Source organism: Hippopotamus amphibius, chromosome 13, assembly GCF_030028045.1.
Source record: "Hippopotamus amphibius kiboko isolate mHipAmp2 chromosome 13, mHipAmp2.hap2, whole genome shotgun sequence".
NCBI lineage: Eukaryota > Metazoa > Chordata > Mammalia > Artiodactyla > Hippopotamidae > Hippopotamus > Hippopotamus amphibius.
This window is the reverse complement of record NC_080198.1, coordinates 91,140,199-91,160,534: the sequence shown is the minus strand read 5'-3', so window position 1 is coordinate 91,160,534 and position 20,336 is coordinate 91,140,199. Positions and strand designations below refer to the sequence as shown.

At 44.8% G+C, this 20,336-nt stretch overlaps 1 protein-coding gene across 2 annotated transcripts in view; it reads right to left on the bottom strand.

Moving 5' to 3' along the window:
- EVC2 (EvC ciliary complex subunit 2) overlaps positions 1 to 20,336 on the bottom strand; it is a 146,857-nt gene that overhangs the window by 69,410 nt on the left and 57,111 nt on the right. For both annotated transcript variants that reach the window (XM_057706637.1, XM_057706638.1), the window contains exon 10: positions 5,669 to 5,993. In XM_057706637.1, the coding sequence (XP_057562620.1) occupies positions 5,669 to 5,993 (325 nt within the window). The remainder of the gene's footprint in view (positions 1 to 5,668; positions 5,994 to 20,336) is intronic.

Sequence of the window (20,336 nt, the reverse complement as noted above, 5' to 3'; positions counted from 1 at the left end):
ACAGGACAATCCCTGCCCTTGGGGAGCTCCCAGCAAGCCTCGCAGATGTGAAGAGCAACGGCTACAATGCCAGGAGCCAGAGGACTTTTTGTTTACATCCTCCGGCCACATCTCTAGGAACCATCCCAACAGTAATCATTGGCCTCAGACACCAGAAAACATCATGGTCCTCTTTAGAAACTGATTCTATAAAAAGGATGGGATGAGATTTTTCCAAGTCACTCTTCCGGAGAGAAGTGGTTATTCACAGCTGACTTGATCTAAATTAGAGAACATAAGTCACCTACAATGAGGGTGTTGGGCCCCTGACGGCAGGCATCACAGGGATGCTCTGCTACCTGGGGAGTAGCTGGTACCCAGGTAGCTCCACTCATCCATCAAAGTGACCTTCTATTTTGACAGCATGGGATTCGACAAGCCCCAAACCTCCATTTATTTTAATTAATGGGAGTGAAACATGGGGTGAAATCCATACAACATCTCACAGCCAGGACAAAAAGCAAGCACACAGCACACGTGTGCACACGTGCATGTACAAGCACGCACATGAAAATCCTAAAACATAATTGTCTGTCCTTGTTTAGAACAGTCTTTCTGCTGAAGAATAAGTGGTGAGGCAATGAAGTGCTTGCGTCACAGTGAAACCCTCCTTAAAATAACTTTTGGGACTTCCCTGGTGGTCCAGGGCTTAAAATTTGCCTTCTAATGCAGGGGGTGCCGGTTCGATCCCTGGTTGGGGGGCTGGAATTCCACATGCCTCACGGCCAAAAAAATAAAACCGAAAAACAAAACAAAACAAAACAAAACAGAAGCAATGTTGTAACAAATTCGATAAAGACTTTAAAAATTGGTCCACATCCCCCCAAAAAAAAACTTTTGATGGGAGTCCCCCCCATGTCCATGAATACGACCCTCCTAAGGAGGTCCAGAGACCCACAGAAATGTGTTCGTCCCCTGCTCTAGTTCAGTCCTTCTGTGGCACAGATGAGAAGACTAAACCCTAAAGCTGGGGACACCCCCCCACGCCTGCCAAGCAGGGGAGGTCACGTGAGGTGGCCTGGGAAGTACTGTACGAGGGAGAAGTGGGGACTGGGGCAAACTAGAGAGAGCAAGCCCTGCCTATGGGGTCAGTCACTGCTCAGCCTACCAAAGAGAGCTCTGTAGGACTATGTACCCAGTGTGGCCACATCTTCTCATTTTTTAAAGAGAAACTGAAAGTCTGGATTTTTCTATCCAAAATTTTATATTTTAAATACTGGCAACAAATGTGCATTTTTAAAAGTACATTAAAATAATGGTCACTCACCCCCAACTCCCCATTGAACTCTCCACTAGAACAGACATTTAAGATAAATGAGGCACGTTTATCCTTTAGCTTCAAATGCCTAAAAAAAGCAGCTTGCATGGAGCAATTGGAGGGGCATGGGTCAGGTCAGGGCACTTCAATCCTGGCTCGAGAATTGCAGGCCCGTACCAGGCTGTTCCGCCAACTGCTATTCCCGCTGACTCTATGCAATCAAAAATCAAGTCAGGAAATTACAACTGTACTAAATGACACCCCCGGTACTCAATTTAGCAAGCTGCGCAAACTGTAAAAATGTTTTTTAGAAATAAATCCCCCAGAGGCAGTGACAGTATGAGTTTTCACACTAAAGGCATCTTTTCCTTTAGGACACACACAAGGGAGTTAGGAAGACTCGGGCAGCTCAGAGTGGGATGTGCTCATGCTGCCTCTTCTCCAAGTAGCTGGGAAGCACGTGGATCTGGAAGACAGTCCTCTTACCAAGCACACACCCTGAACGGCCAGTGGCTGCTTGCAGGAGTCACTTCCCCTCCGGGCTTCTGTTTCCCCAACTCAAAATAAAAGATTTCATACCCTGACTGTTTTGTGTCATGGGCTTCTTTCAAGATTACACTAAATAATGAAACTGGATAGAACAGGGCTGACAACGCCAAGCATTGGTCTAAGTACTATGCAAGTATTAACAGTCCTACAAGACAGGCACCATTCTTATCCCCAGTTTAAGGATGGGGAAATTGCGACCCAAGGAGCCTGAACAAGCACCTTCTGGAGGAACAGGGTGAGATCTAAACCTAGTCCACCTGCCTTCAGAGTCTAGAGTAGTCACTACCCCTAAGAGCCTCTCCATGGAGCCACACTTTGAAAACTGTACAGGATTACACAGACATTTACATGTGAACAGATTTCATGGCTATACTCATTACTGGAATTCCTAAACATTACTCAAAAAACCCGATACTCCTCACTTAGCTTTAAAAAAGAAAAATTAATTCTTGGAGGAATAATATGGCCAAAATATTTTCATGCCTTTTACTTTAAGATGACTACAATACATGAACAGATACGGACAACGTCATCAGTAGTTTTGTAAGATGGAATGGTTTGCAGACACTGGAAGGGAAATAGCTCTATTAACTTTTGCAGTTCAGATGCTATTTTTGGAAGCGGATTGGCTCAAATAAGGAGACCTGTCTCTGGACAGAGTGGCCTGGGGGGATCCAGCGTGATGTGCCACCCACCCTGGCCCCTACACAGAGGGAGCAGGAGGCCACTGCGTGTCACCTCTTCTCCAACCACTGTAAATAATGAGCAAACACTTAAAACTCCTTTGCACCAGGCAGTCTCTGTAACAAAAGCACTGCAGAGGCAGAAGCCAACTAGGGTTATGATGCACTGTTGCATAAAGGTGGCCGTGAGGCGCGGTGGTTGGGGCAAGCTCCCCGGGTGTGAGTCTTGGTCCACCCACGTGTCCTTGGGCAGGTGACCTCCTTCCTCCACCTCTGCTGCCTCACCTGTAAACATGGGATCCTATCAATTCCCACCTCACTGAGTGAGCGTGAATATTTGAACAGAAGGTCCAGGTGATGAACTTAGAACAATTCCTGGCACACAGTGAAGGCTAAGTAAGTGTGAGAGCGTTTAATGAAATCAGAAACTGGTTATACTGTGATGGTAAGTGGAAACCAGCATGATACACAGTTTATATAGAGCAAAAGGTTTACACTGAAATCTGAAGACAGGAGTAGGGGCCCCTTAGCATGGCGGTATCTCCAGGCTCAGGCACACAGTAGGGACTCAACAAATAGGCTGAATGAATGTTTGTCTGCTGTTGACTGGTGGAATGGGTTTTGATTTTTTTTCTGGGTTTTCCTTCTGTTTGGAGTTGGAGTTGGCAAACTTTCAGTAAAGGGCCAGATAAATATTTTAGGCTTTGCAGGACACATTGGGTTTAAGTCACATATTCTTTCTTTCTTTGGTTTGTTTTGTTTTTATTTTTTTACAATTCTTAGAAACCATTCTCAACTCAAGGGCCAGAAAAAAACAGGCAAGGCAGGACTGGACTCATGGGTCTCAGTTTGCCAACCTCTACATTCGAGTACTTTCCACACCTCCCTCATTGAATGAGTATTATTTTTATCAGAAAAAGATATATAACAAATTTAGGAAATAAGAAAGAGAGAGAGAGAATGAGACTGTTTGGGGCTGAATCACTGACCTGTGTGTTTAACACATTCTTTTTAAGTGATGGACCAGAGGAAACACAGTGCTGACCTGTACAACCACGGAGGGAGAGGAGAGAGTGGGGTCAGCCAGGGGAATGGTGGTGGGCTGAACAGTGCTCCCTCCCCAAAAAGATACATCCACATTCTAACCCCAGAAGTGATGAACATGACCTTATTTGGAATAAAGGTCTTTGCAGACGTAGTTAAGGATCTCATGAGATCACCCTGGATCATCTGGCTGGGTCCTAAATCAAAAGATGAGTGTCCTTATAAGAGAGGAGAGGAGGTGACAGGTTCATGGCGCCACGCCAAGACCAAGGTCAAGCTTGGAATGATGCAGCCACAAGCCAAGGAATGCTTGGAGCCACCAGAAGCTGGCAGAGGCAAGGAAAGATTCTTCCCAAGAGATTTCAGAGGGGACATGCCTGGCTAACACCTCGATTTTGGACTTCTGGCCTCTAGAACTGTGAGAGAAGAAATTTCTGTTGTTTTAAGCCACTAAGTCTGTGGTCATTTGTTACAGCAGTTACAGGAAATCCACACAGGAGCCAAACAGAAAATAAGCCACACCCTAAAATGAGATGTGTGTTGAGGTGAGGGGACCCCAGTTTCAGGGGAGCAGGAGAGGGCAAGACAGTGTGAATCACACATTTACCGCCCAGCCCTCGGTCTGATCACAAGTGACCATCTGAGAATCAGGAGCTGTCAGCCCGAGAGATTTCTACTCACTCTCAGGGGATATCTGTGCATGGCTGCCAGTCTGGGAAATGGAGGTTACGAATTTAGAAGCTTGTTCCTAAGTGGACGTTAGACCTCCCTAGGATGACAGATTTCTAGAACAGGTTATGTTGCCTCAAGTCACTGGAGTGAAGTAGCCAACTCTTCCACAGAAGAAGGCAGAAATCAGACTGGATTTGATGCACGTGGGGAAACCCTTTGGCACTATTCCTTTCAAGACAGAAACTGACACTCTCTTAGAAAAATGAGAGTCGATCTCTGATCAACAGAGGCCAGCCCTGGGAAGGCCGAGGTGTCAGAACTCCCAGAAGTGGGCTCTGTGCACAAGAACCTTCAGCAGCCCACACCCGGGATTCTTTTCCTGCATTATTTCTCCCAGCTGCTCCGAGAGGAGGGCGCCCTTGGCCTTGACTCACAGAGTTACAGAGGCTAATTAAGGCCTTCTGGAGCATAGCTAGAGTGTACTAGAAAGTGAGTCCAGGTTTGTCTGGCTCCAGAGCCCGTGCTGGAGCGAACTGTGACCTAGCGCGGTGCAGTCCAGACGGACACATATGTGCACTGTCACAACCCCCCTGAGCTGTGCTCTCGTGGACGCACTCTGCCGTGAATGAAGACTTTCTACTGGCCCCATGACCTCCCACAGCGCTGTGAACATCCCTCTACTACAACATAGCTGAATGAAGTCACATTTGTTATATGCGAGGATCCTTCATTAGACTATGAACTTCTCGAATGCAAGAACATGTCTCAGTGTTCTCCGTACCTTCACTGCCTAGACAGTAGTGATCAGAAAATGCTTTCTAAATGAATGCTGGATGGATGGATGGATGGATAGATGGATGTACAGATGGACAGGTGGACGGAAGAGTGGTAGGTAGATTGATGAATGTGTAGATGGACAGATGGATAGAAGGGTGGTAAGTGGATGGATTGATGGATGGGTTGAGGGTTGGATGGATGGATGTGTGGATGTGAGGTGAGTGAATAAATGGATGGATGGATGAGATGATGGACAGATAGATAGAAGAGTGGCAGGTGGGGAGAACGGATGGATGGGTGGGTAGACCAATGAATGGGCAGGTAGATGGATGAATGGATGGATGGATGAATGGATGAATGGATGGACAGGTAGATGGAAGAGTGGTAGGTAGATGGATGGATGTGTAGATGGATAGATGGATAGAAGGGTGGTAGGTGGATGGATGGATGGGTTGGGGGTTGAGGCAGATGGATGCATGGATGTGAGGTGAGTGAATAAATGGATGGATGGATGAGTAGATGGACAGATAGATGGAAGGGTGGTAGGTGGGGAGAATGGATGAATGGATGGATGGATGGATAAATGATGAATCCCCAAGAGGAAGGAGGGAGGCAAATGAAAGCCTTCCTTTCAAAGCTGTCTTACCCTCTCACTAACACGTTTTAGCACCTCTTCTGCTTCCTCCATCGCTGCCATCTCCCTCTGGTACTGGCTTTCTGTCTTCTTTCTTGTTTCCAGGTCACACTCAGCTGTCAAGGCCACCATCTTCCTATCATACTCGTCTTGTATTTCTTTCTCCAGCAACAGAAACTGCTTTTTGAAAACAGCACCCATCCTCCTCTCTACCTGAGGGGAGAGCTGGCCACTACTGGTCAGATTTTTCAGCAGAAGAGCAATGATATCTTTGCTGATTTGGGTTCGACAAGCTTCCAGATCTGAGTCGGCCCGATTCAGGGTTGCAATTTCCAACCTGGGAAACACAAAGTTCAAGAGAATTCCATTACATAAAATCACAACAGAAACCAAGGGTCCCTCAAAGCTCTGAGCTTTTAAATAATTTGTAGAGTAAGGTCTTCCTTTTTTCCTTCTCCCTCTTTCTCTTCCTTTTCTCCCTCTTTTCCATTCCATCCAATTATTGAAGGACGGTGACTAAATTAGCAAAACCTTATTTAGTAAATTTGCAGGGTACCATGTTGGAAACTACAAGGAATGTAACTTATATAAGACGTGGTCTTTGTCAATAAGCAACAAGCCAACAACAACAAGAAGACCAGGAGAAAAAATGGTTAAATATTTGGAGGATTTTAAAATTAAGTTCATTTTACATTTTTCCAATTAAAAATTAATTTATAGATATGCCAAGGTAGTGTAATGTGGTACCCTGGATGGAATCCTGGAACAGAAAAGGGACATTAGATAAAAACCAGGAAAATCTGAGAACTTTAGTTAATAATGTGTTGGTATTGGGTCATCAATTTTAAAAAACGTACTGTGGTAACAGAAGATTTTAATAATAGGGGAAACTGGGTACAGGGTATATAGGAACTCTCTGTACTAGTTTTTCAATTTTTCTGTAAATCTAAAACTGCTCTAAAAATGCAGTCTACTCAAGAAATATTTGTGAGAAACTTCACAGGGTCACAGGTTCTAAAACTTGATTGCGATGGTGGTTGTACAGCTATATATACTTACACGTATACACCAGACTGTACCCTTACTGTGGATGAACTTTATGGTATGTTAGTTACACCTCTATAAAACTATTAGAAGATACATAGGACAAAATTATGTCCATGATAGAAAAATTCAGGAAATAAACACAGAAAAAGATTTCACTCACTGTAGGTCTACCACCCAATTAGAACCAATGAAGGCATTTTGTTGTATTTGCCTCCAGTTTTTTTTTCTCTATACATAATTTTTCCCATGGATGTACATTATTTACATAGGTGCAGGTACAGTTTTGCGCTTTCTTCAATTAACATTGTAATAATAGGCACTTTCCAATTATAATTAAAAATTGTAAAAGTTTCCTTTATCGTGGTTGCAAAATACTCATGACATGGTATACCAATGAGTCAATTAACCATTCTTTTAGTGGTGCACATTTGGGTTACCTGAAAAATTCAAAATCTAAAATAACCTGAAGTGAACATCTCTGTGAAGAGTTTTTGATATTCACAATGCTTTTCTCTGTATGATTTTCACAAAGGAAATCACTAGGTCAATTGCTAGCAACATTTTAAGCCTCTTAGGACATCCTGCCAAACTGCTTTCCAGAAATTCCCCAGCAACGCAGTAGTATCCTTATTTCACCCCTCCCTGTAAAATGTTTCAACATCTTTAATAATTTGAGAAGAGAAAATGACATCTGACTATAAAAATATAAGGGTCTTAAGAAAACTTTACTATGGAAATTTTCAAGCACTTAAAGTGAATAAAATAATCAGACTCCCAATGTAATCATTACTCAACTTCAAAAACTGTCAATATTTACCAATATTGGGACTTCCCTGGTGGCATGGTGGTTAAGAATCTGCCTGCCAATGCAGGGGACGCAGGTTCAATCCCTGGTCCAGGAAGATCCCACATGCTACAGAGCATCTAAGCCCGTGTGTCACAACTACCAAAGCCTGTGGGCCTAGAGCCCATGCTCCACAACAAGAGAAGCCACCACACCACAATGAAGAGTAGCCCCCACTCTCCACAACTAGAGAAAGCCCACTCGCAGCAACGAGGACCCAATGCAGCCAAGAAAGAAAGAAAGAAAGAAAGAAAGAAAGAAAGGAAGAAAGAAAGAAATTTATTTAAAAAAAATTACCAATTTTGTTTTAGCTACTCCCTTCAAAGTTTGAGCATTTTAAAGCAAACTCCCAATTTTTCATTTTACTTTTAATTTCCTCAGTATGCATCATTAACTATCAACTGTATACACACACACACACACACACACACACACACACGGGTACATATGTATGTCTATATATGTGTATATATGTGTTTACGTATATCAGCTTTACCTAACCTTGATGTCATTATCATATTAAATACCATTTAACCCTATCATATTTAAAATTTAAAATTCCAATAATTAATCAGTCATTATTCAAACTACCTCGTGTCCCCAAATAATTTTTACAGCTGAAAGTTTAATTCAAGAGCCAAACAAAATCCCACAATATTGACCAAGTTCACTTTATTCTATGTCATTCTGCCCTTCCATTTTCCCTTCCATGCCACTGATTTGTTAGGGAAACCAGGTCATTCATCCTGTAGAATGTCCGAAGTTCTGGATTTGGCTGATTGCTTCCAAGGGGTGTCATTGTTCCTCTCTCCCTTGTATTTCTATAAACTACCAGTTAGATCTAAAGTCTTGATTAGGGTCAGATTCAATTTGTTTTCCAAAATGTACCATAAGTAGTACCATGTGCTTCCTGTAGAATCATACTATGGGTAAATACTAAGATGGGTCATAGGTTCAGGTGGTGCCCTCATGAGCCCTCTATTATGAAATTCCCTATCAACCTTTCACATGATGGTTTTAGTTATGCATTGTAACTGTTACCTAGTTCCATGATATCATTAGGGGTTGAAAAATCACACTTTCTAATTCTGTCATTTCTTCTGTATTTTTTTAAGCTGGAATTTTTCAAAAAGAAGAACTTTCTCTCCTCGATAATGCAGTTACTCTGACATAAAGCTCATAGATAAGATAGATGTTTGATTCTTTGCTAATTAAAGAGTTGGTGTCATAGCAACCTCCAATGGTAACAAATGACTTTGGGTCTGTTTGTTCACTGGTTTATTTGCTTGTTTTGTTTTGTTTGGGTATGAGAGCAAAAGGTTAATAAAACTCTTCCCAACTCCCTGAGAACCTGACCTTTGGCTAACTTTTACCTGAAAACCTCAGAAGGGCAAGAACATCAAATGTGCTACTTGGCAACATGACTTATGGTAAAAATGACCACTGATTGGTAAATTACATCTGGAGGGGAGGACCTGTAAATGAACCACAAATCCTGAACAGGGAAGCATACTTTGAATTTCCCCAAGTGAGGTCATTCTTGGACCTGAGCATGTCCTTGTGGGAACGTTGGAAGCTATGCCTGTGAGTTGTTACAAAAGATGTTAGCAACTCTGGGGTATGAAGCATGTAAGCCAGGAAGGCTCCCACACCCACCTGATGCGGTCTGAATCTCCTTGCACTAGAGCTGTGTGACTTGGGGAGAAACTACCTCCTGGACAGCTAGAGGTTGCAGTGTGACCCGAGGCAAGGGCACCCACAGAAGAAGGTCTAACGCTGCCCTCACAGTGGACACGTACACTGTGTTCCCGCCCTCGAGTTACACAAAAGGGGTCAAGTGTGGCCTGTGGGAGCCTTAAGAGTCCAAATGTTGAGCTGAATCTAGGAGGACCCCCTGCCTCTGTGTAGAATCACTATGAAATTGTAGTTTTGTATATGTTTGGTGGGTTTCAATCGACTGCAGTCATTATTTTTTTAATGCTCAAATCTTACCATCTTACCATAGATCGAAATGTCTCCTGCATCCTTTAGACCAAATTAATCTAGTTTTAAACAACAGCTCATTCATTTCATTCTTTCAGTTCCTCAACAGGTACTTAGTGAACACGGCATGTGCAGTGCGTGCTTTGCAGGTTACAAAACAAGGAAAAAGCAAAGAGGTGCCTCCAGGTGGTGTGAGCATGGTTAAACATCCAAGGAACCAAACAAACCATGGCCCACAGAATCAGAAAAAAATTACTTCTTACTGAGACAGACAAAATAGATTTCACACCTTTAATGAAGCTTTCTGTGGTAGACAAAATAATGCCACCCCCAAAGATGTTCAAGTCCTAATCCCCAGAAGCTGTGAATCTGTTAGGTGATATGGTAAAGGTGAAATAAGATTGCAGACGGAACTAAGGCTGCCAATAAGCCCACTGTACAACAGAGACTGATAACAAGGTCTTTAAAAGTGGGAGAAGGAGGCAGAAGAGGAATGGGAATCAGAGGGAGATTCGATGAAGGAAGCAGGCGGTGATGGGATAGTCAGCTCTGAAGATGGATGAAGGGGCCACGAGCCACAGAATGTGGGCAGCTTCAAGAGGCTGGAAAAGGCAACAAAACGGATTCTCGCCTACAGCTGACATCTTGATCTTTCCTAGTGAGGCCGACATTGGACTTTGACCTCCAGAACTGTAATACAATACATTTGTGTTGTTTTAAGTTACCAAGTTTGTGGTCATTTGTTACAGCTGAAACTGAAACTTATAATCCTTACCTGACTCCATCTATCCATCCATCCATCCATCCATCCATCCATCCATCCATCCATCCATCATTCATTCATATATTAACTTGTATAAGAAAATGTGTGACTGCCTGCTGGGTAAATTGCAAATGCTTTACCAGGTACATGGGGACTGAAATGAACAGGAGGACATTTCTGTAAGTTCTTTGCTGTTAAACCACTTCCTAGCCTAAGCGAGCTGGGTAAAGGACTCGGCTTCCCCACTGCACAATGGGGACCACCTTCATAGGTAGTTGTTCAGGGTTAAAAGAGATAAGAAATAGAAAATACATGGCGTGGAGTCTGGCATTTTGTTGTTTCTGTATACGCTAGTTTCCTTATTCTTTTCTATTCTCTCTCATAGGAAATTGGCTGCAGAAGAGAGTCGGTCCTCACAGCTCACCCTTCCCGACTGCCTGGGAACAGAAGTTCACTGGCACTTTCTGTTTTAATAGTATTAATGTTAATCGCCATAGATAAACTCTCAGAAGTGACAACAATAAAACTGTCAGGGTACTCCAATGCCACAAAAGAAAGAAAAATGTCCCTTTAAACCAATTAAAATAGCACATAATTAATGACGCTATCATCTGTTAATTTCCCAAACAGCCACAGAACAAAATGCATATTAAGAACGCACAGTTTGCACACAGGATTGGATCCACTGGTGAGATGCTCATCACCCCCTATGGCACTTTTAATTATTTTGACAACAATGAAATACACATATTTTTCCACTCCTGCCTCCCAAAGTCCTTAATGTCCCCATGAAACAAAGACATTTTAAGTTACACAGGCTGGACTGGGATTCTTAAACTTCTTTACTACTTCAACAAGTTGGCAAAGTTAGCAACATTCAGACACTGCTTTCCGAGAGAATAATTTTTTCAGGTCACAAAAACGTCACCTTTTGTCACGGTACTTCCGAGAGGAATGTTACTTAGGCCAGTTTTTCTGCATATACACCATGGACAAGTGATAGCCCTCTTATACATAAGTGAGTTCACGTGGGAGTTAGAACAATGACCAGCACAGAGGAAGCACTTCTTGAATAAGCCATTAAAATGTATTAGTGGGCTTGCCCATGATAACATCTTTGTAAAAGAAACGGCACAGCTTAAATTATCCAAGAACTGATTAATAGCTTGATTAGCTACTGATGATACAAAAGAGACAAAGAATGACATGAGTGTCTTTTTCCTTATTTATTTCATATAAAAATGAATCAAGGTCTTGCCAAATGTCAAGTAAGGTGTCAGAAAGAAACTAGGGTAGGATATGATACACAAGGTAGTAGGTGTTCCCCTGAATGAGAAACAGGACTCATTAACACAGAGGGTGATTCATTCAGAAGGAAAATGAAATGGCCATGGCCAGTTTTTACAATATAAATCTTCAAATTGGCTAGTGTAAGCAAAATAGGCTCACAAAAACCAACTGAGTGTTATTGAAACTGAAATTGTCCTCATAGGAGCCAATTTCCATGGCATCTTACTGCAGCAAGATTCCACGTAGGGACCATAAGTCATATTTATATCCAATCAATTTGAGGGCTTGGACAATAAGAATTCAGGGGAAAATACCTCCTGGGTATCCTAGCTGTCAAAATTGTAACGGCAGGTTAAATCAGAGTAAAAGTAATTACTGTGTGTGAGTGAAACACTGGTTAAAGTTATGATAAACCCTAAGTTGTTTAGTTTGGTATAAACTCAAATAGATGGTCAGATCTAAGGTCAGCAGTCTGCATCCTTGTCTTTGACCTTCTCCTCTTAAAGATCTCTTGGTTTAAAAGCCAGTTTGGGGGCTTCCCAAGTGGCGCAGTGGTTAAGAATCCGCCTGCCAATGCAGGGGACACAGGTTCGATCCCTGCTCCAGGAAGATCCCACATGCCGCGGAGCAACTAAGCCCGTGCACCACAACAATTGAGCCTGCGCTTTAGAGCCCATGAGCCACAACTATTGAGCCCATGTGCTGCAACCACTGAAGCCCACGCACCTACAGCCTGTGTTCCACAACAAGAGAAGCCACGGCAATGAGGAGCCAGCGCACCACAAGGAAGAGTAGCCCCCACTCACTGCAACTAAAGGAAGCCCACGCACAGCAAAAAAAGACCCAACACAGCCAATAAAATAAATAAATAAATAAATAAATTTATTAAAAAAAAAAAAAGTCAGTTTGGGCCCTCCCTCTCCAGGCCTGAAGCAGAGGCTCATTAACTCTTTCCATTCTGGTGTTTTCGTAGCACTGCCCACTCCCCACCCCCTCACTGGCCAGACCTGACAGGACAGCTCTAGAATAGACAAAAAACATAAGGGAGAGTTCTTCTCTCCGCTTGGCCATTTCCCAGGAGATGGTGTTTCATTATGTCTGAAAACATCATGAGCTCGAGAGTCACATCAACCTAGCTTCCAATCTCAGCTCACCCCCTTCAGCGCTGGGTGACTCAGGTGAGTTATTTGATGTCTCTGAGCCTAGGTCCCTAGTTGGTTAATGAGAATATTATCGCCCATGTCAAATGAAGGCCACCGAGACACAAATGAACTGATCTGCAAAACAGAAACAGACTCACAGACATAGAGACCAGACCTGTGGTTGCCAAGGGGGAGAGAGGTGGGGGAGGGAAGGATTGGGAGTTTGGGGTTAGCAGATGCAAATTATTATATATAAGATGGCTAAACAACAAGGTCCTACTGTACAGCACAGGGAACTATAGTCAATATCCTGTTATAAATCATACTGGAAAAGAATATGAAAAAGAACGTGTGTATATATATAACCAAATCGCTTTGCTGTACAGCAGAAATTGACACAACATTGTAAATGAACTATATTTCAATAAAATAAATTCTTAAAAAAATGAGGGTCATTGAGAGGATTAATAGTGCCTTTTATGCACAGGCTTTGTGTTAATAGCTTGAATATCAAGCCATTTAATCCCCATGATGATCTTATAAGGTAGGTGAAGGAACTGAGACACAGAAGAATTAAACTACCTTGTTGAAAGTCACATCGTTATTAGGTGGCAGAACTGGGATTTGAAGCCATGACACGTGACCTCAGAGTCCTGGCTCTATACTCTGCCCCACTGCCTCATACTGACAGCACGAAGCACTTAGCTAGTGCCCGGCACAAAACAGATGCTGGAAAATGTCACTTCACGTTGTTGTTGCTGTAGTTATGGCCGTCAAGAGTCTTCCTTGGTGTTATTCTTTATGGCAAAGAAAAGAAAATTCAAAGGGAGTGTAAACAGATGGGTAGATGGATGAAGAGAGAGGGAGAGAGATGAATGCTATGTAAATAGGTAAATTACATTTCAAATTCTTTTCCAGAAGGCTAGATTTTGCTCTACCTGGAAATTAGTGATAGGAAAGAAACTGTAAGATGGAACGTTTAACGACGGCTTTAGAAATGAGATCAGCCTTTGACATCAGCTAAGTCATCTTTCCAACCAAAGCCCAGGTTTCCTCATTTTTTCTGCCGGAGTCCCCCAGCACACCCATGGTGAGGGGTGCTGACTGCCTCTCTGGGCAGGCTTTCCGTTGCAGGAGAGCTCAAAAAGTCTTCTTTGTAATCTGCTCAAAGCCACCTCCCTAAACTTTCCATTGTTGTTTCCAGATTCTACCATCTTCATGATGACCTCAGAGGTATCTGGCAATTGTGACCATGCACACACTAAGTATCTCCAATTGTGGGCAGACAACAGGGGTTTACCAAGAGCAACGGGAAGCTGGCAAAGTCGGGGTCACTGAAAAGAATGGATTGAGGGTCCGGGATGGACGTGAGGTGAGTGCAGGTGGCCAGGTGGCCGGGGGAGGCATGGCAACGGCCAGAACTCAAGGGGGTGAAGGTGAGATAGAAAGAGGGGAGAGCTCTGGGAGGGAGATGGGAGGGGTCCCAAGGAGAGGCCGTGTCGGATGATGCCCACGATTTACTGTTTGCTTGCTCACATGGGACCCTAAATAAGAATTCCTGGTTAAAGATGAGGAGGGCCTTTCAAGGACCACAAGCTGTCCACTAAGATGGATGACGTACTGGTTTCCTGGAGCTTCAGTAATAGAGTCTCACAAACCAGGCGGCTCAGGACAACAGAAATGTCTTATGTCACAGCTCTGGAGGCCAGACGTCCGGATCAAGAGGCAGGAAGCTATGCAGGGGGGTTAAGGCCCTCAGAAGCATCCTTCAAGCAGTGAAGGCTCAGAGTTGCAGCTGAATGGTCCAGGGTAAGAGAGAGAGAGAGTGCTGGAGGGTATGCAGTTTTCCACGGGGAACCTTGGGACTCGGCCCAGAACCGACTAGAGGATGCATGGTTTGGGCACACCAACTACTAGGCATCAGAATGACCAGAATGACGTCAAATCATATTCAAATGCAGACTGCCAGCACTACTCTCATTCTGATTCTGAAGAAAAGGATTAAGGTTCTGTATTGGTTTCCTAGGGCTGCCTTGACAACGTACCACAAACCAGGTGGCTTCGAACAACAAAAATGTATTCTCTCCCACTTCTGGAGGCCAGAGTCTAAAATCAAGGTGTCCATGGGGTTGGTTCCTTCTGAGGACCACAAGGGAGAATCCAGCTTTCTCCCAGCTTCTGGTGTTGCCAGCAATCCTTGGTGTTCCTTGGCTTGTACATGCATCACTTCAGTCTTTACCTCTGTCTTCGTGTGACGTTCTCTCTGGCTGTTTCTGTGCCCAAATTTCCCCCTTATAAGGACACCAGTCACCCTGGCATCTTAATTGTATCTGTAAAGAGTCTATTTCCAAATAAAGTCATATTCACTGGTACTAGGGGTTAGGACTTCAATCTATCTTTTTGGGAGGACACAGTTCAAGCCATGACAGCAGCCTCCCAAGGACAGAAGCCCTTCACTGTCAATGAGATAGCCAAGTAGAAATGGGTGGACCATCTATTGGGTGCACTAGAGACACTGGAACAGAGCAGGACCCTGTGGTCCTTGCCCTCCATGCCCTCCACCTGCCTCTTGGCTGTAGAAAAACTTCAGCCAAAGAATAAAATGAATCAGAGAGTGAGAAAATGCAGAAGCAAAGGAAAACAAACAAGACCAAATAATAATAGTTTAGTCATTAAACAAAGTCAAGGACTTTCAGTTCTTCTTCAAGGGCTATAGATAATATTCTGAGCCATATCCTTTGAGCTGTTTTGCAGCTACTGAAACCCCCACCAGGTGAAAGAGGTTAATAACTGTATGATGACCAGACTGTAGCCATGATATAAGCTGCCACAGTTCTGAGAACTGGCCTCAAAGAAATCGGAATAAACTGACCTGGAAACTGAAGATTAACTGTACTTAAAACAATCAAGATGACGCTGATCAGACAACCATGTGACCAATTTCCAGGTGACTGTCAGAGCTGACTGTGCTGTTTCTACATGAAGCCTCCTCCCTCCACCTACACAGCCCTGAAAATTCCCTTTAAAAGCTCTTGCCCACTGATTGTCAGGGGGAGTTGGCCTTGAGACACAAGTCTGCCTTCTCCCCCGGTTGCTGGCCTCCAAAACAAATGAAATTTTCCTTTATACCAAGCTTGCCTCTCGAGTACTGGCTTTCAAGCAGTGAGTAGCTGACCTAACTTTCAGTAGCAAGAATACTTCTTCCCTGACCAAGAATATAGACCAGATAACCTCTCAGATCCTTTGCAGCATCAAAACTCTAAGATTCTGTTCTCCCAGGAAAGCAGAATCACTTTACACCTGAAGTTACCTAATAAATCATCAACAATTTGTGAAAATCGTTTCCATCCCACACCTGTCCTGTCACTAGTTTATAAGGGTGTTCTCTTCCATAACCAAGAAAAGCTTATTTTCCCACTCACTGATGCATACCAAAAAAGTGCCCTTTGTTGCGCATTTAACCTTCACCACATCCCAACACTTCACGACGACCACCTCCCAGGTGCATCATCCTGGCAGCCTCGAGGGAATGTCCAGCCCCTCACAGCTCAGCTGCCACCATTTCAGGAGGTGAATGGATCTGTGGCCGTTTCACCATCACACTTACACAGAGGGAACGATTTTTCACTTTACGTGCACTGGACACAATCACGGCATGAATCCCACTCTTGTTCACTCATTCGCCAACATTTACTGAGCCCTCGGGGTGACTTTTCCACTTCTCAGGACTGGTGCTGATTACTAGGCAGACACGTGCTAAGGGCAAGGAGATGAAGCGTCACGGTGCCCAGCATGCGGTGGAATCACATATTTTCCCATGCGGTTCTCTGACGAATATCTGTCTCCCTCACTAGACTACAAGCCCTGGGGGCCAGGACCTTGCCTGTTGAGCTCACCCTTGCATTTCCAGCCCCTCGCCACCTACCATAGTCTGAACATGACATGCATGGGCAGAGAAATGAATAAGGAGTCGGGAGTCACTGAGGAAATGCTGCCCATTTTTGCAAAATCTATGAAACTGAGCCACAGAAAGGAACCATGGGATTCGGTGGGCAGAATAGAGCCAAGAGCTAAAATGACTGGAAACAGGGGCTTCCCTGGTGGTGCAGTGGATCAGATTCCGAGCTCCCAATGCAGTGGGCATGGGTTCGATCCCTGGTTGGGGAACTAGATCCCACATGCATGCCACAACTCAGAGTTCACATGCCGCAACTAAGGAGCCCGCCTGCCGCAAGACCCGGTGCAACCAAGTAAATAAATATTAAATATCTATATACACATATATACACACACATATATATACACACACACATACACACGCATATATATATAAAATAAAATGACTGGAAACAGGTGAATCACTTACTATGAGCCAGGTGCCCCCTCTCTCAGGTCTGGGCATGCGTGAGCTTATTAAACCTTCACCATCCCCGTGTTCAGATGAGGACACTGACACACAGGAAGGTTACAGGTTGTGGTCAAGGTCATTAAATGATTTAATGGTGGAGCCAAGAGTGGAGGAAGAGATTTGCAACTCAAGCAGCCCTGCATTAAGCCCAGGCCACCTCCTCTGCCAACCAGAGAAGAAAACACAACTACACCTTCAACGTATGAAAAGCTGTCCAACCTCACATCTTATAAGAAAAGTGTAATATTAAATCTCCAGGGAGATGCCAGGGTTTTCTATCAGATCGACACAGGTGGAAAGAACAGCCGCCCCTACGACTAGGGTGTGGGAAAGAAAGGCTCTCAAATGCTGGGGGTGGCAGACTGGTCTGGTCTCTATGGTGGGCAACTGGACAATACCTGTTTTTAAAAAAACACACACTAATGCAGGGATTCGACTTTGAAGAATCCATGCTACAGATGACCTTGCACGTGGGCATAAAGACATCTGTGCCCAGACAAGCGCCGCAGCCCCATGGGAGCACGGTGGTTAAGACGTGGGCTCTGGGCTCATGTGCTGACCACACCTCCTACTTGCCTTGGGACCTCTGGCAAGTGACTTGAACTCTCTGGGCTTTGGTTTCCTCATCTGTAAACAGTACTTAGCTCAGAGGCTGCACTGAAGGGTAAATATGTTAATGTTAACGTCCATAAAACTACCAGATCAGTGTCTCATTCATATTACATTCTCCAAAAATTCAGTTATGATTATTGTTAATGGAATATAATGCAGCCACTTAAAAGAGCAAGGTCGTTTTGTAGGTATAGCTCTCCAAGACTGCTGCAAAGTGGGAGAAAAGGGAGGAAAACAGTGGGTAAATTATGTGATTATTTTTCATTTTAATAAAGGAGTATATGTGTAAATACACACATAGCCACAGATGATCTCCAAAGGGTACGGGACGCAGGTAATGGATTGCCTTTGCCCTTGGGGGTGACAACCAGAGTGCAGGTGATGAGAAGACAATTTGGTTTTCACAGTATGGCCTTTTCTGTCATTCTAATCCTTTGCCATGTTCATTAGTTATTATTCATTTTTTTAAGCTCTTTATTGGAATATAATTGCTTTACACTCTTGTACAGTTTTTGAGGTACACCAAAGTGAGTCACCTGTATTTATACACATATCCCCATATCCCCTCCCTCCCGCGACTCCCTCCCACCCTCCCTGTCCTGGCCCTATTATTCATTACTCATTCATTATTTCAAAAAATTGAGTGAAGAAACAGAAAAAAAGCACACATGCGTATTATCAGAATCTGGGACTACGTGCCTCTGTGGAACAGAATGAGTTTCTGGGTGGCTTCTGACAACCTCTCTTCTGGCCGCTCTCTGTGGCTGGTGCCAGACCAGTGTGGACAGTGATGTCAAGATGGTGGCCCAGGACAGGGCCTCGAAAGTCTGCTAGACGCACCCCCACCCCCAAAGCAGCCGGCCCTACCTGCCAGCGCGCACGAACTTCCACAAACTAGTGTCCATCACTGCAGCTGACGACGGCCAGTGCTGGGGAGGGGCCATGTGCGTCTTCCCTCTGCGTATGGCCCCTGCATGTGGAGAAGATCTGGGAATGGAAGTGATGGAGGACCGGAGCAGGAATCCCCGGCAGTCAGTTTTAGGCAGAGGCCTGCAGTGTCCAGCTGTGGGGCTGGTTATGCCCCCAGATAAAAGCCACATCCTCCAGCCTGGCTCTTCTAAATAATAAGAGTGATGGGTGATTTTTCCGGCTGGATTGGACAACATGACTGATGTATGTCTTCTTTCCCAGTTGGCTCAGAACTCAAAGTGGTGGGAGATGGGAGCTCTCTACTAACCCCTCAGACATGCCCAACTGTTGAGATGATTCCTTTTACATGTAAGAAACTCCTAAGAGGGTGGATGAATCTTGTGGTCTGGAAGGAGTGGTGTGGGGAAGGTGAGATGCTGAGTCGGAGAGCACACCCCTCACATCCTGCAAAGGGTGAATGGACCATTTGTAACTCACTCGCACACAGCAGAGGCGCTGTGGTAGAGGTGCGGGTGTCGGGTGCTATTCGATGATTATCCCAGCCTGCACCGTCTCACAGCGCTGCATTTATTCATCTGAGCTGATTCTCCCTGTGGGTGGTTGGTTGCATCTTGGGTCCTCGCACGACTTGACTTCCTCTCCAGCACCTCACCCAGCTCTGCGCCAAGCACTCAGCGGGAGCTGGGTAAACACTTGCTGAAAGAAGGTGTTTGTTGGTCACAGAACTTCTCCAACAAACCCTCACCGTGCTGGGAAGACAAGTGAGGGTCACCATGGAAACCAGACTGGTGCTGCTGCTGCTCTGCTCGGCAGCAGGCTCATTATGTCCCCATGAAAACCCCGCTCTGGCTGGTCGGGCACTGGTGGGACCCAGCGGCAAGGCCTGGGTGTGAGGACAAGGCTGCTTTCTGCCTCAGCTGGCCTGTGCAGCAAGATGCTCAGCCACTTGATGCTCTAGGTGAACTTGATCCTTCCAGAAATCTAGGAACAGCCCAGACTTGGGTTATTTTGTTAGGAGCCCATTTACTTCCTGACAATGTCCCGATGACCCTTCAACAACCAGCACGAATTTCACACACTCATTCATTCACAGGACGATTGCTGATGCTTACCTAGTACCATCAGACTGGCCCCTCCGAGGGCCTGGAGTCTAACGTGGAAACAGACACACAACCTGGGCATCACAAAACCACGTGGTGAGGGCCCAACGGGGGGCCCAGGGGAGGGAGCACAGGTGACTCTTGTTTGTGTCCCCACCACGTGGCACAGTACCAGACGCACACTAGATGCTCAATCAAGACAAGAAGAAAAAAAAAATGAAGGAAGAAAAAGGAAAGAAGGAAAAGGGTGGGGAGGAGAGGGAGGGAGGGGGCAAGGAAGGAGACAGAAGGGCAAGAGGTATCCTCAAAGTCATTTAGAATTGGAGAAGAAGAGAGGAGGGAGTTATCCATTGGTCTCCTAACATTCACCATGACCCCGCAAGTCTCCAGTGGGACATTCACCCCCAGGTGACGAGGTGCAATTCTTCAAGTCCTCAAGTATTTCCTGAGCCCCTGCCACCTGCAGGCCGCCACTTCTACCCCAGTCCCACTGAGGGAAGCGGGGAAGTGGTACTTACTAAGGGGAAGGCCACCCCCACCTGGATCGGGACCCCTTTCCCT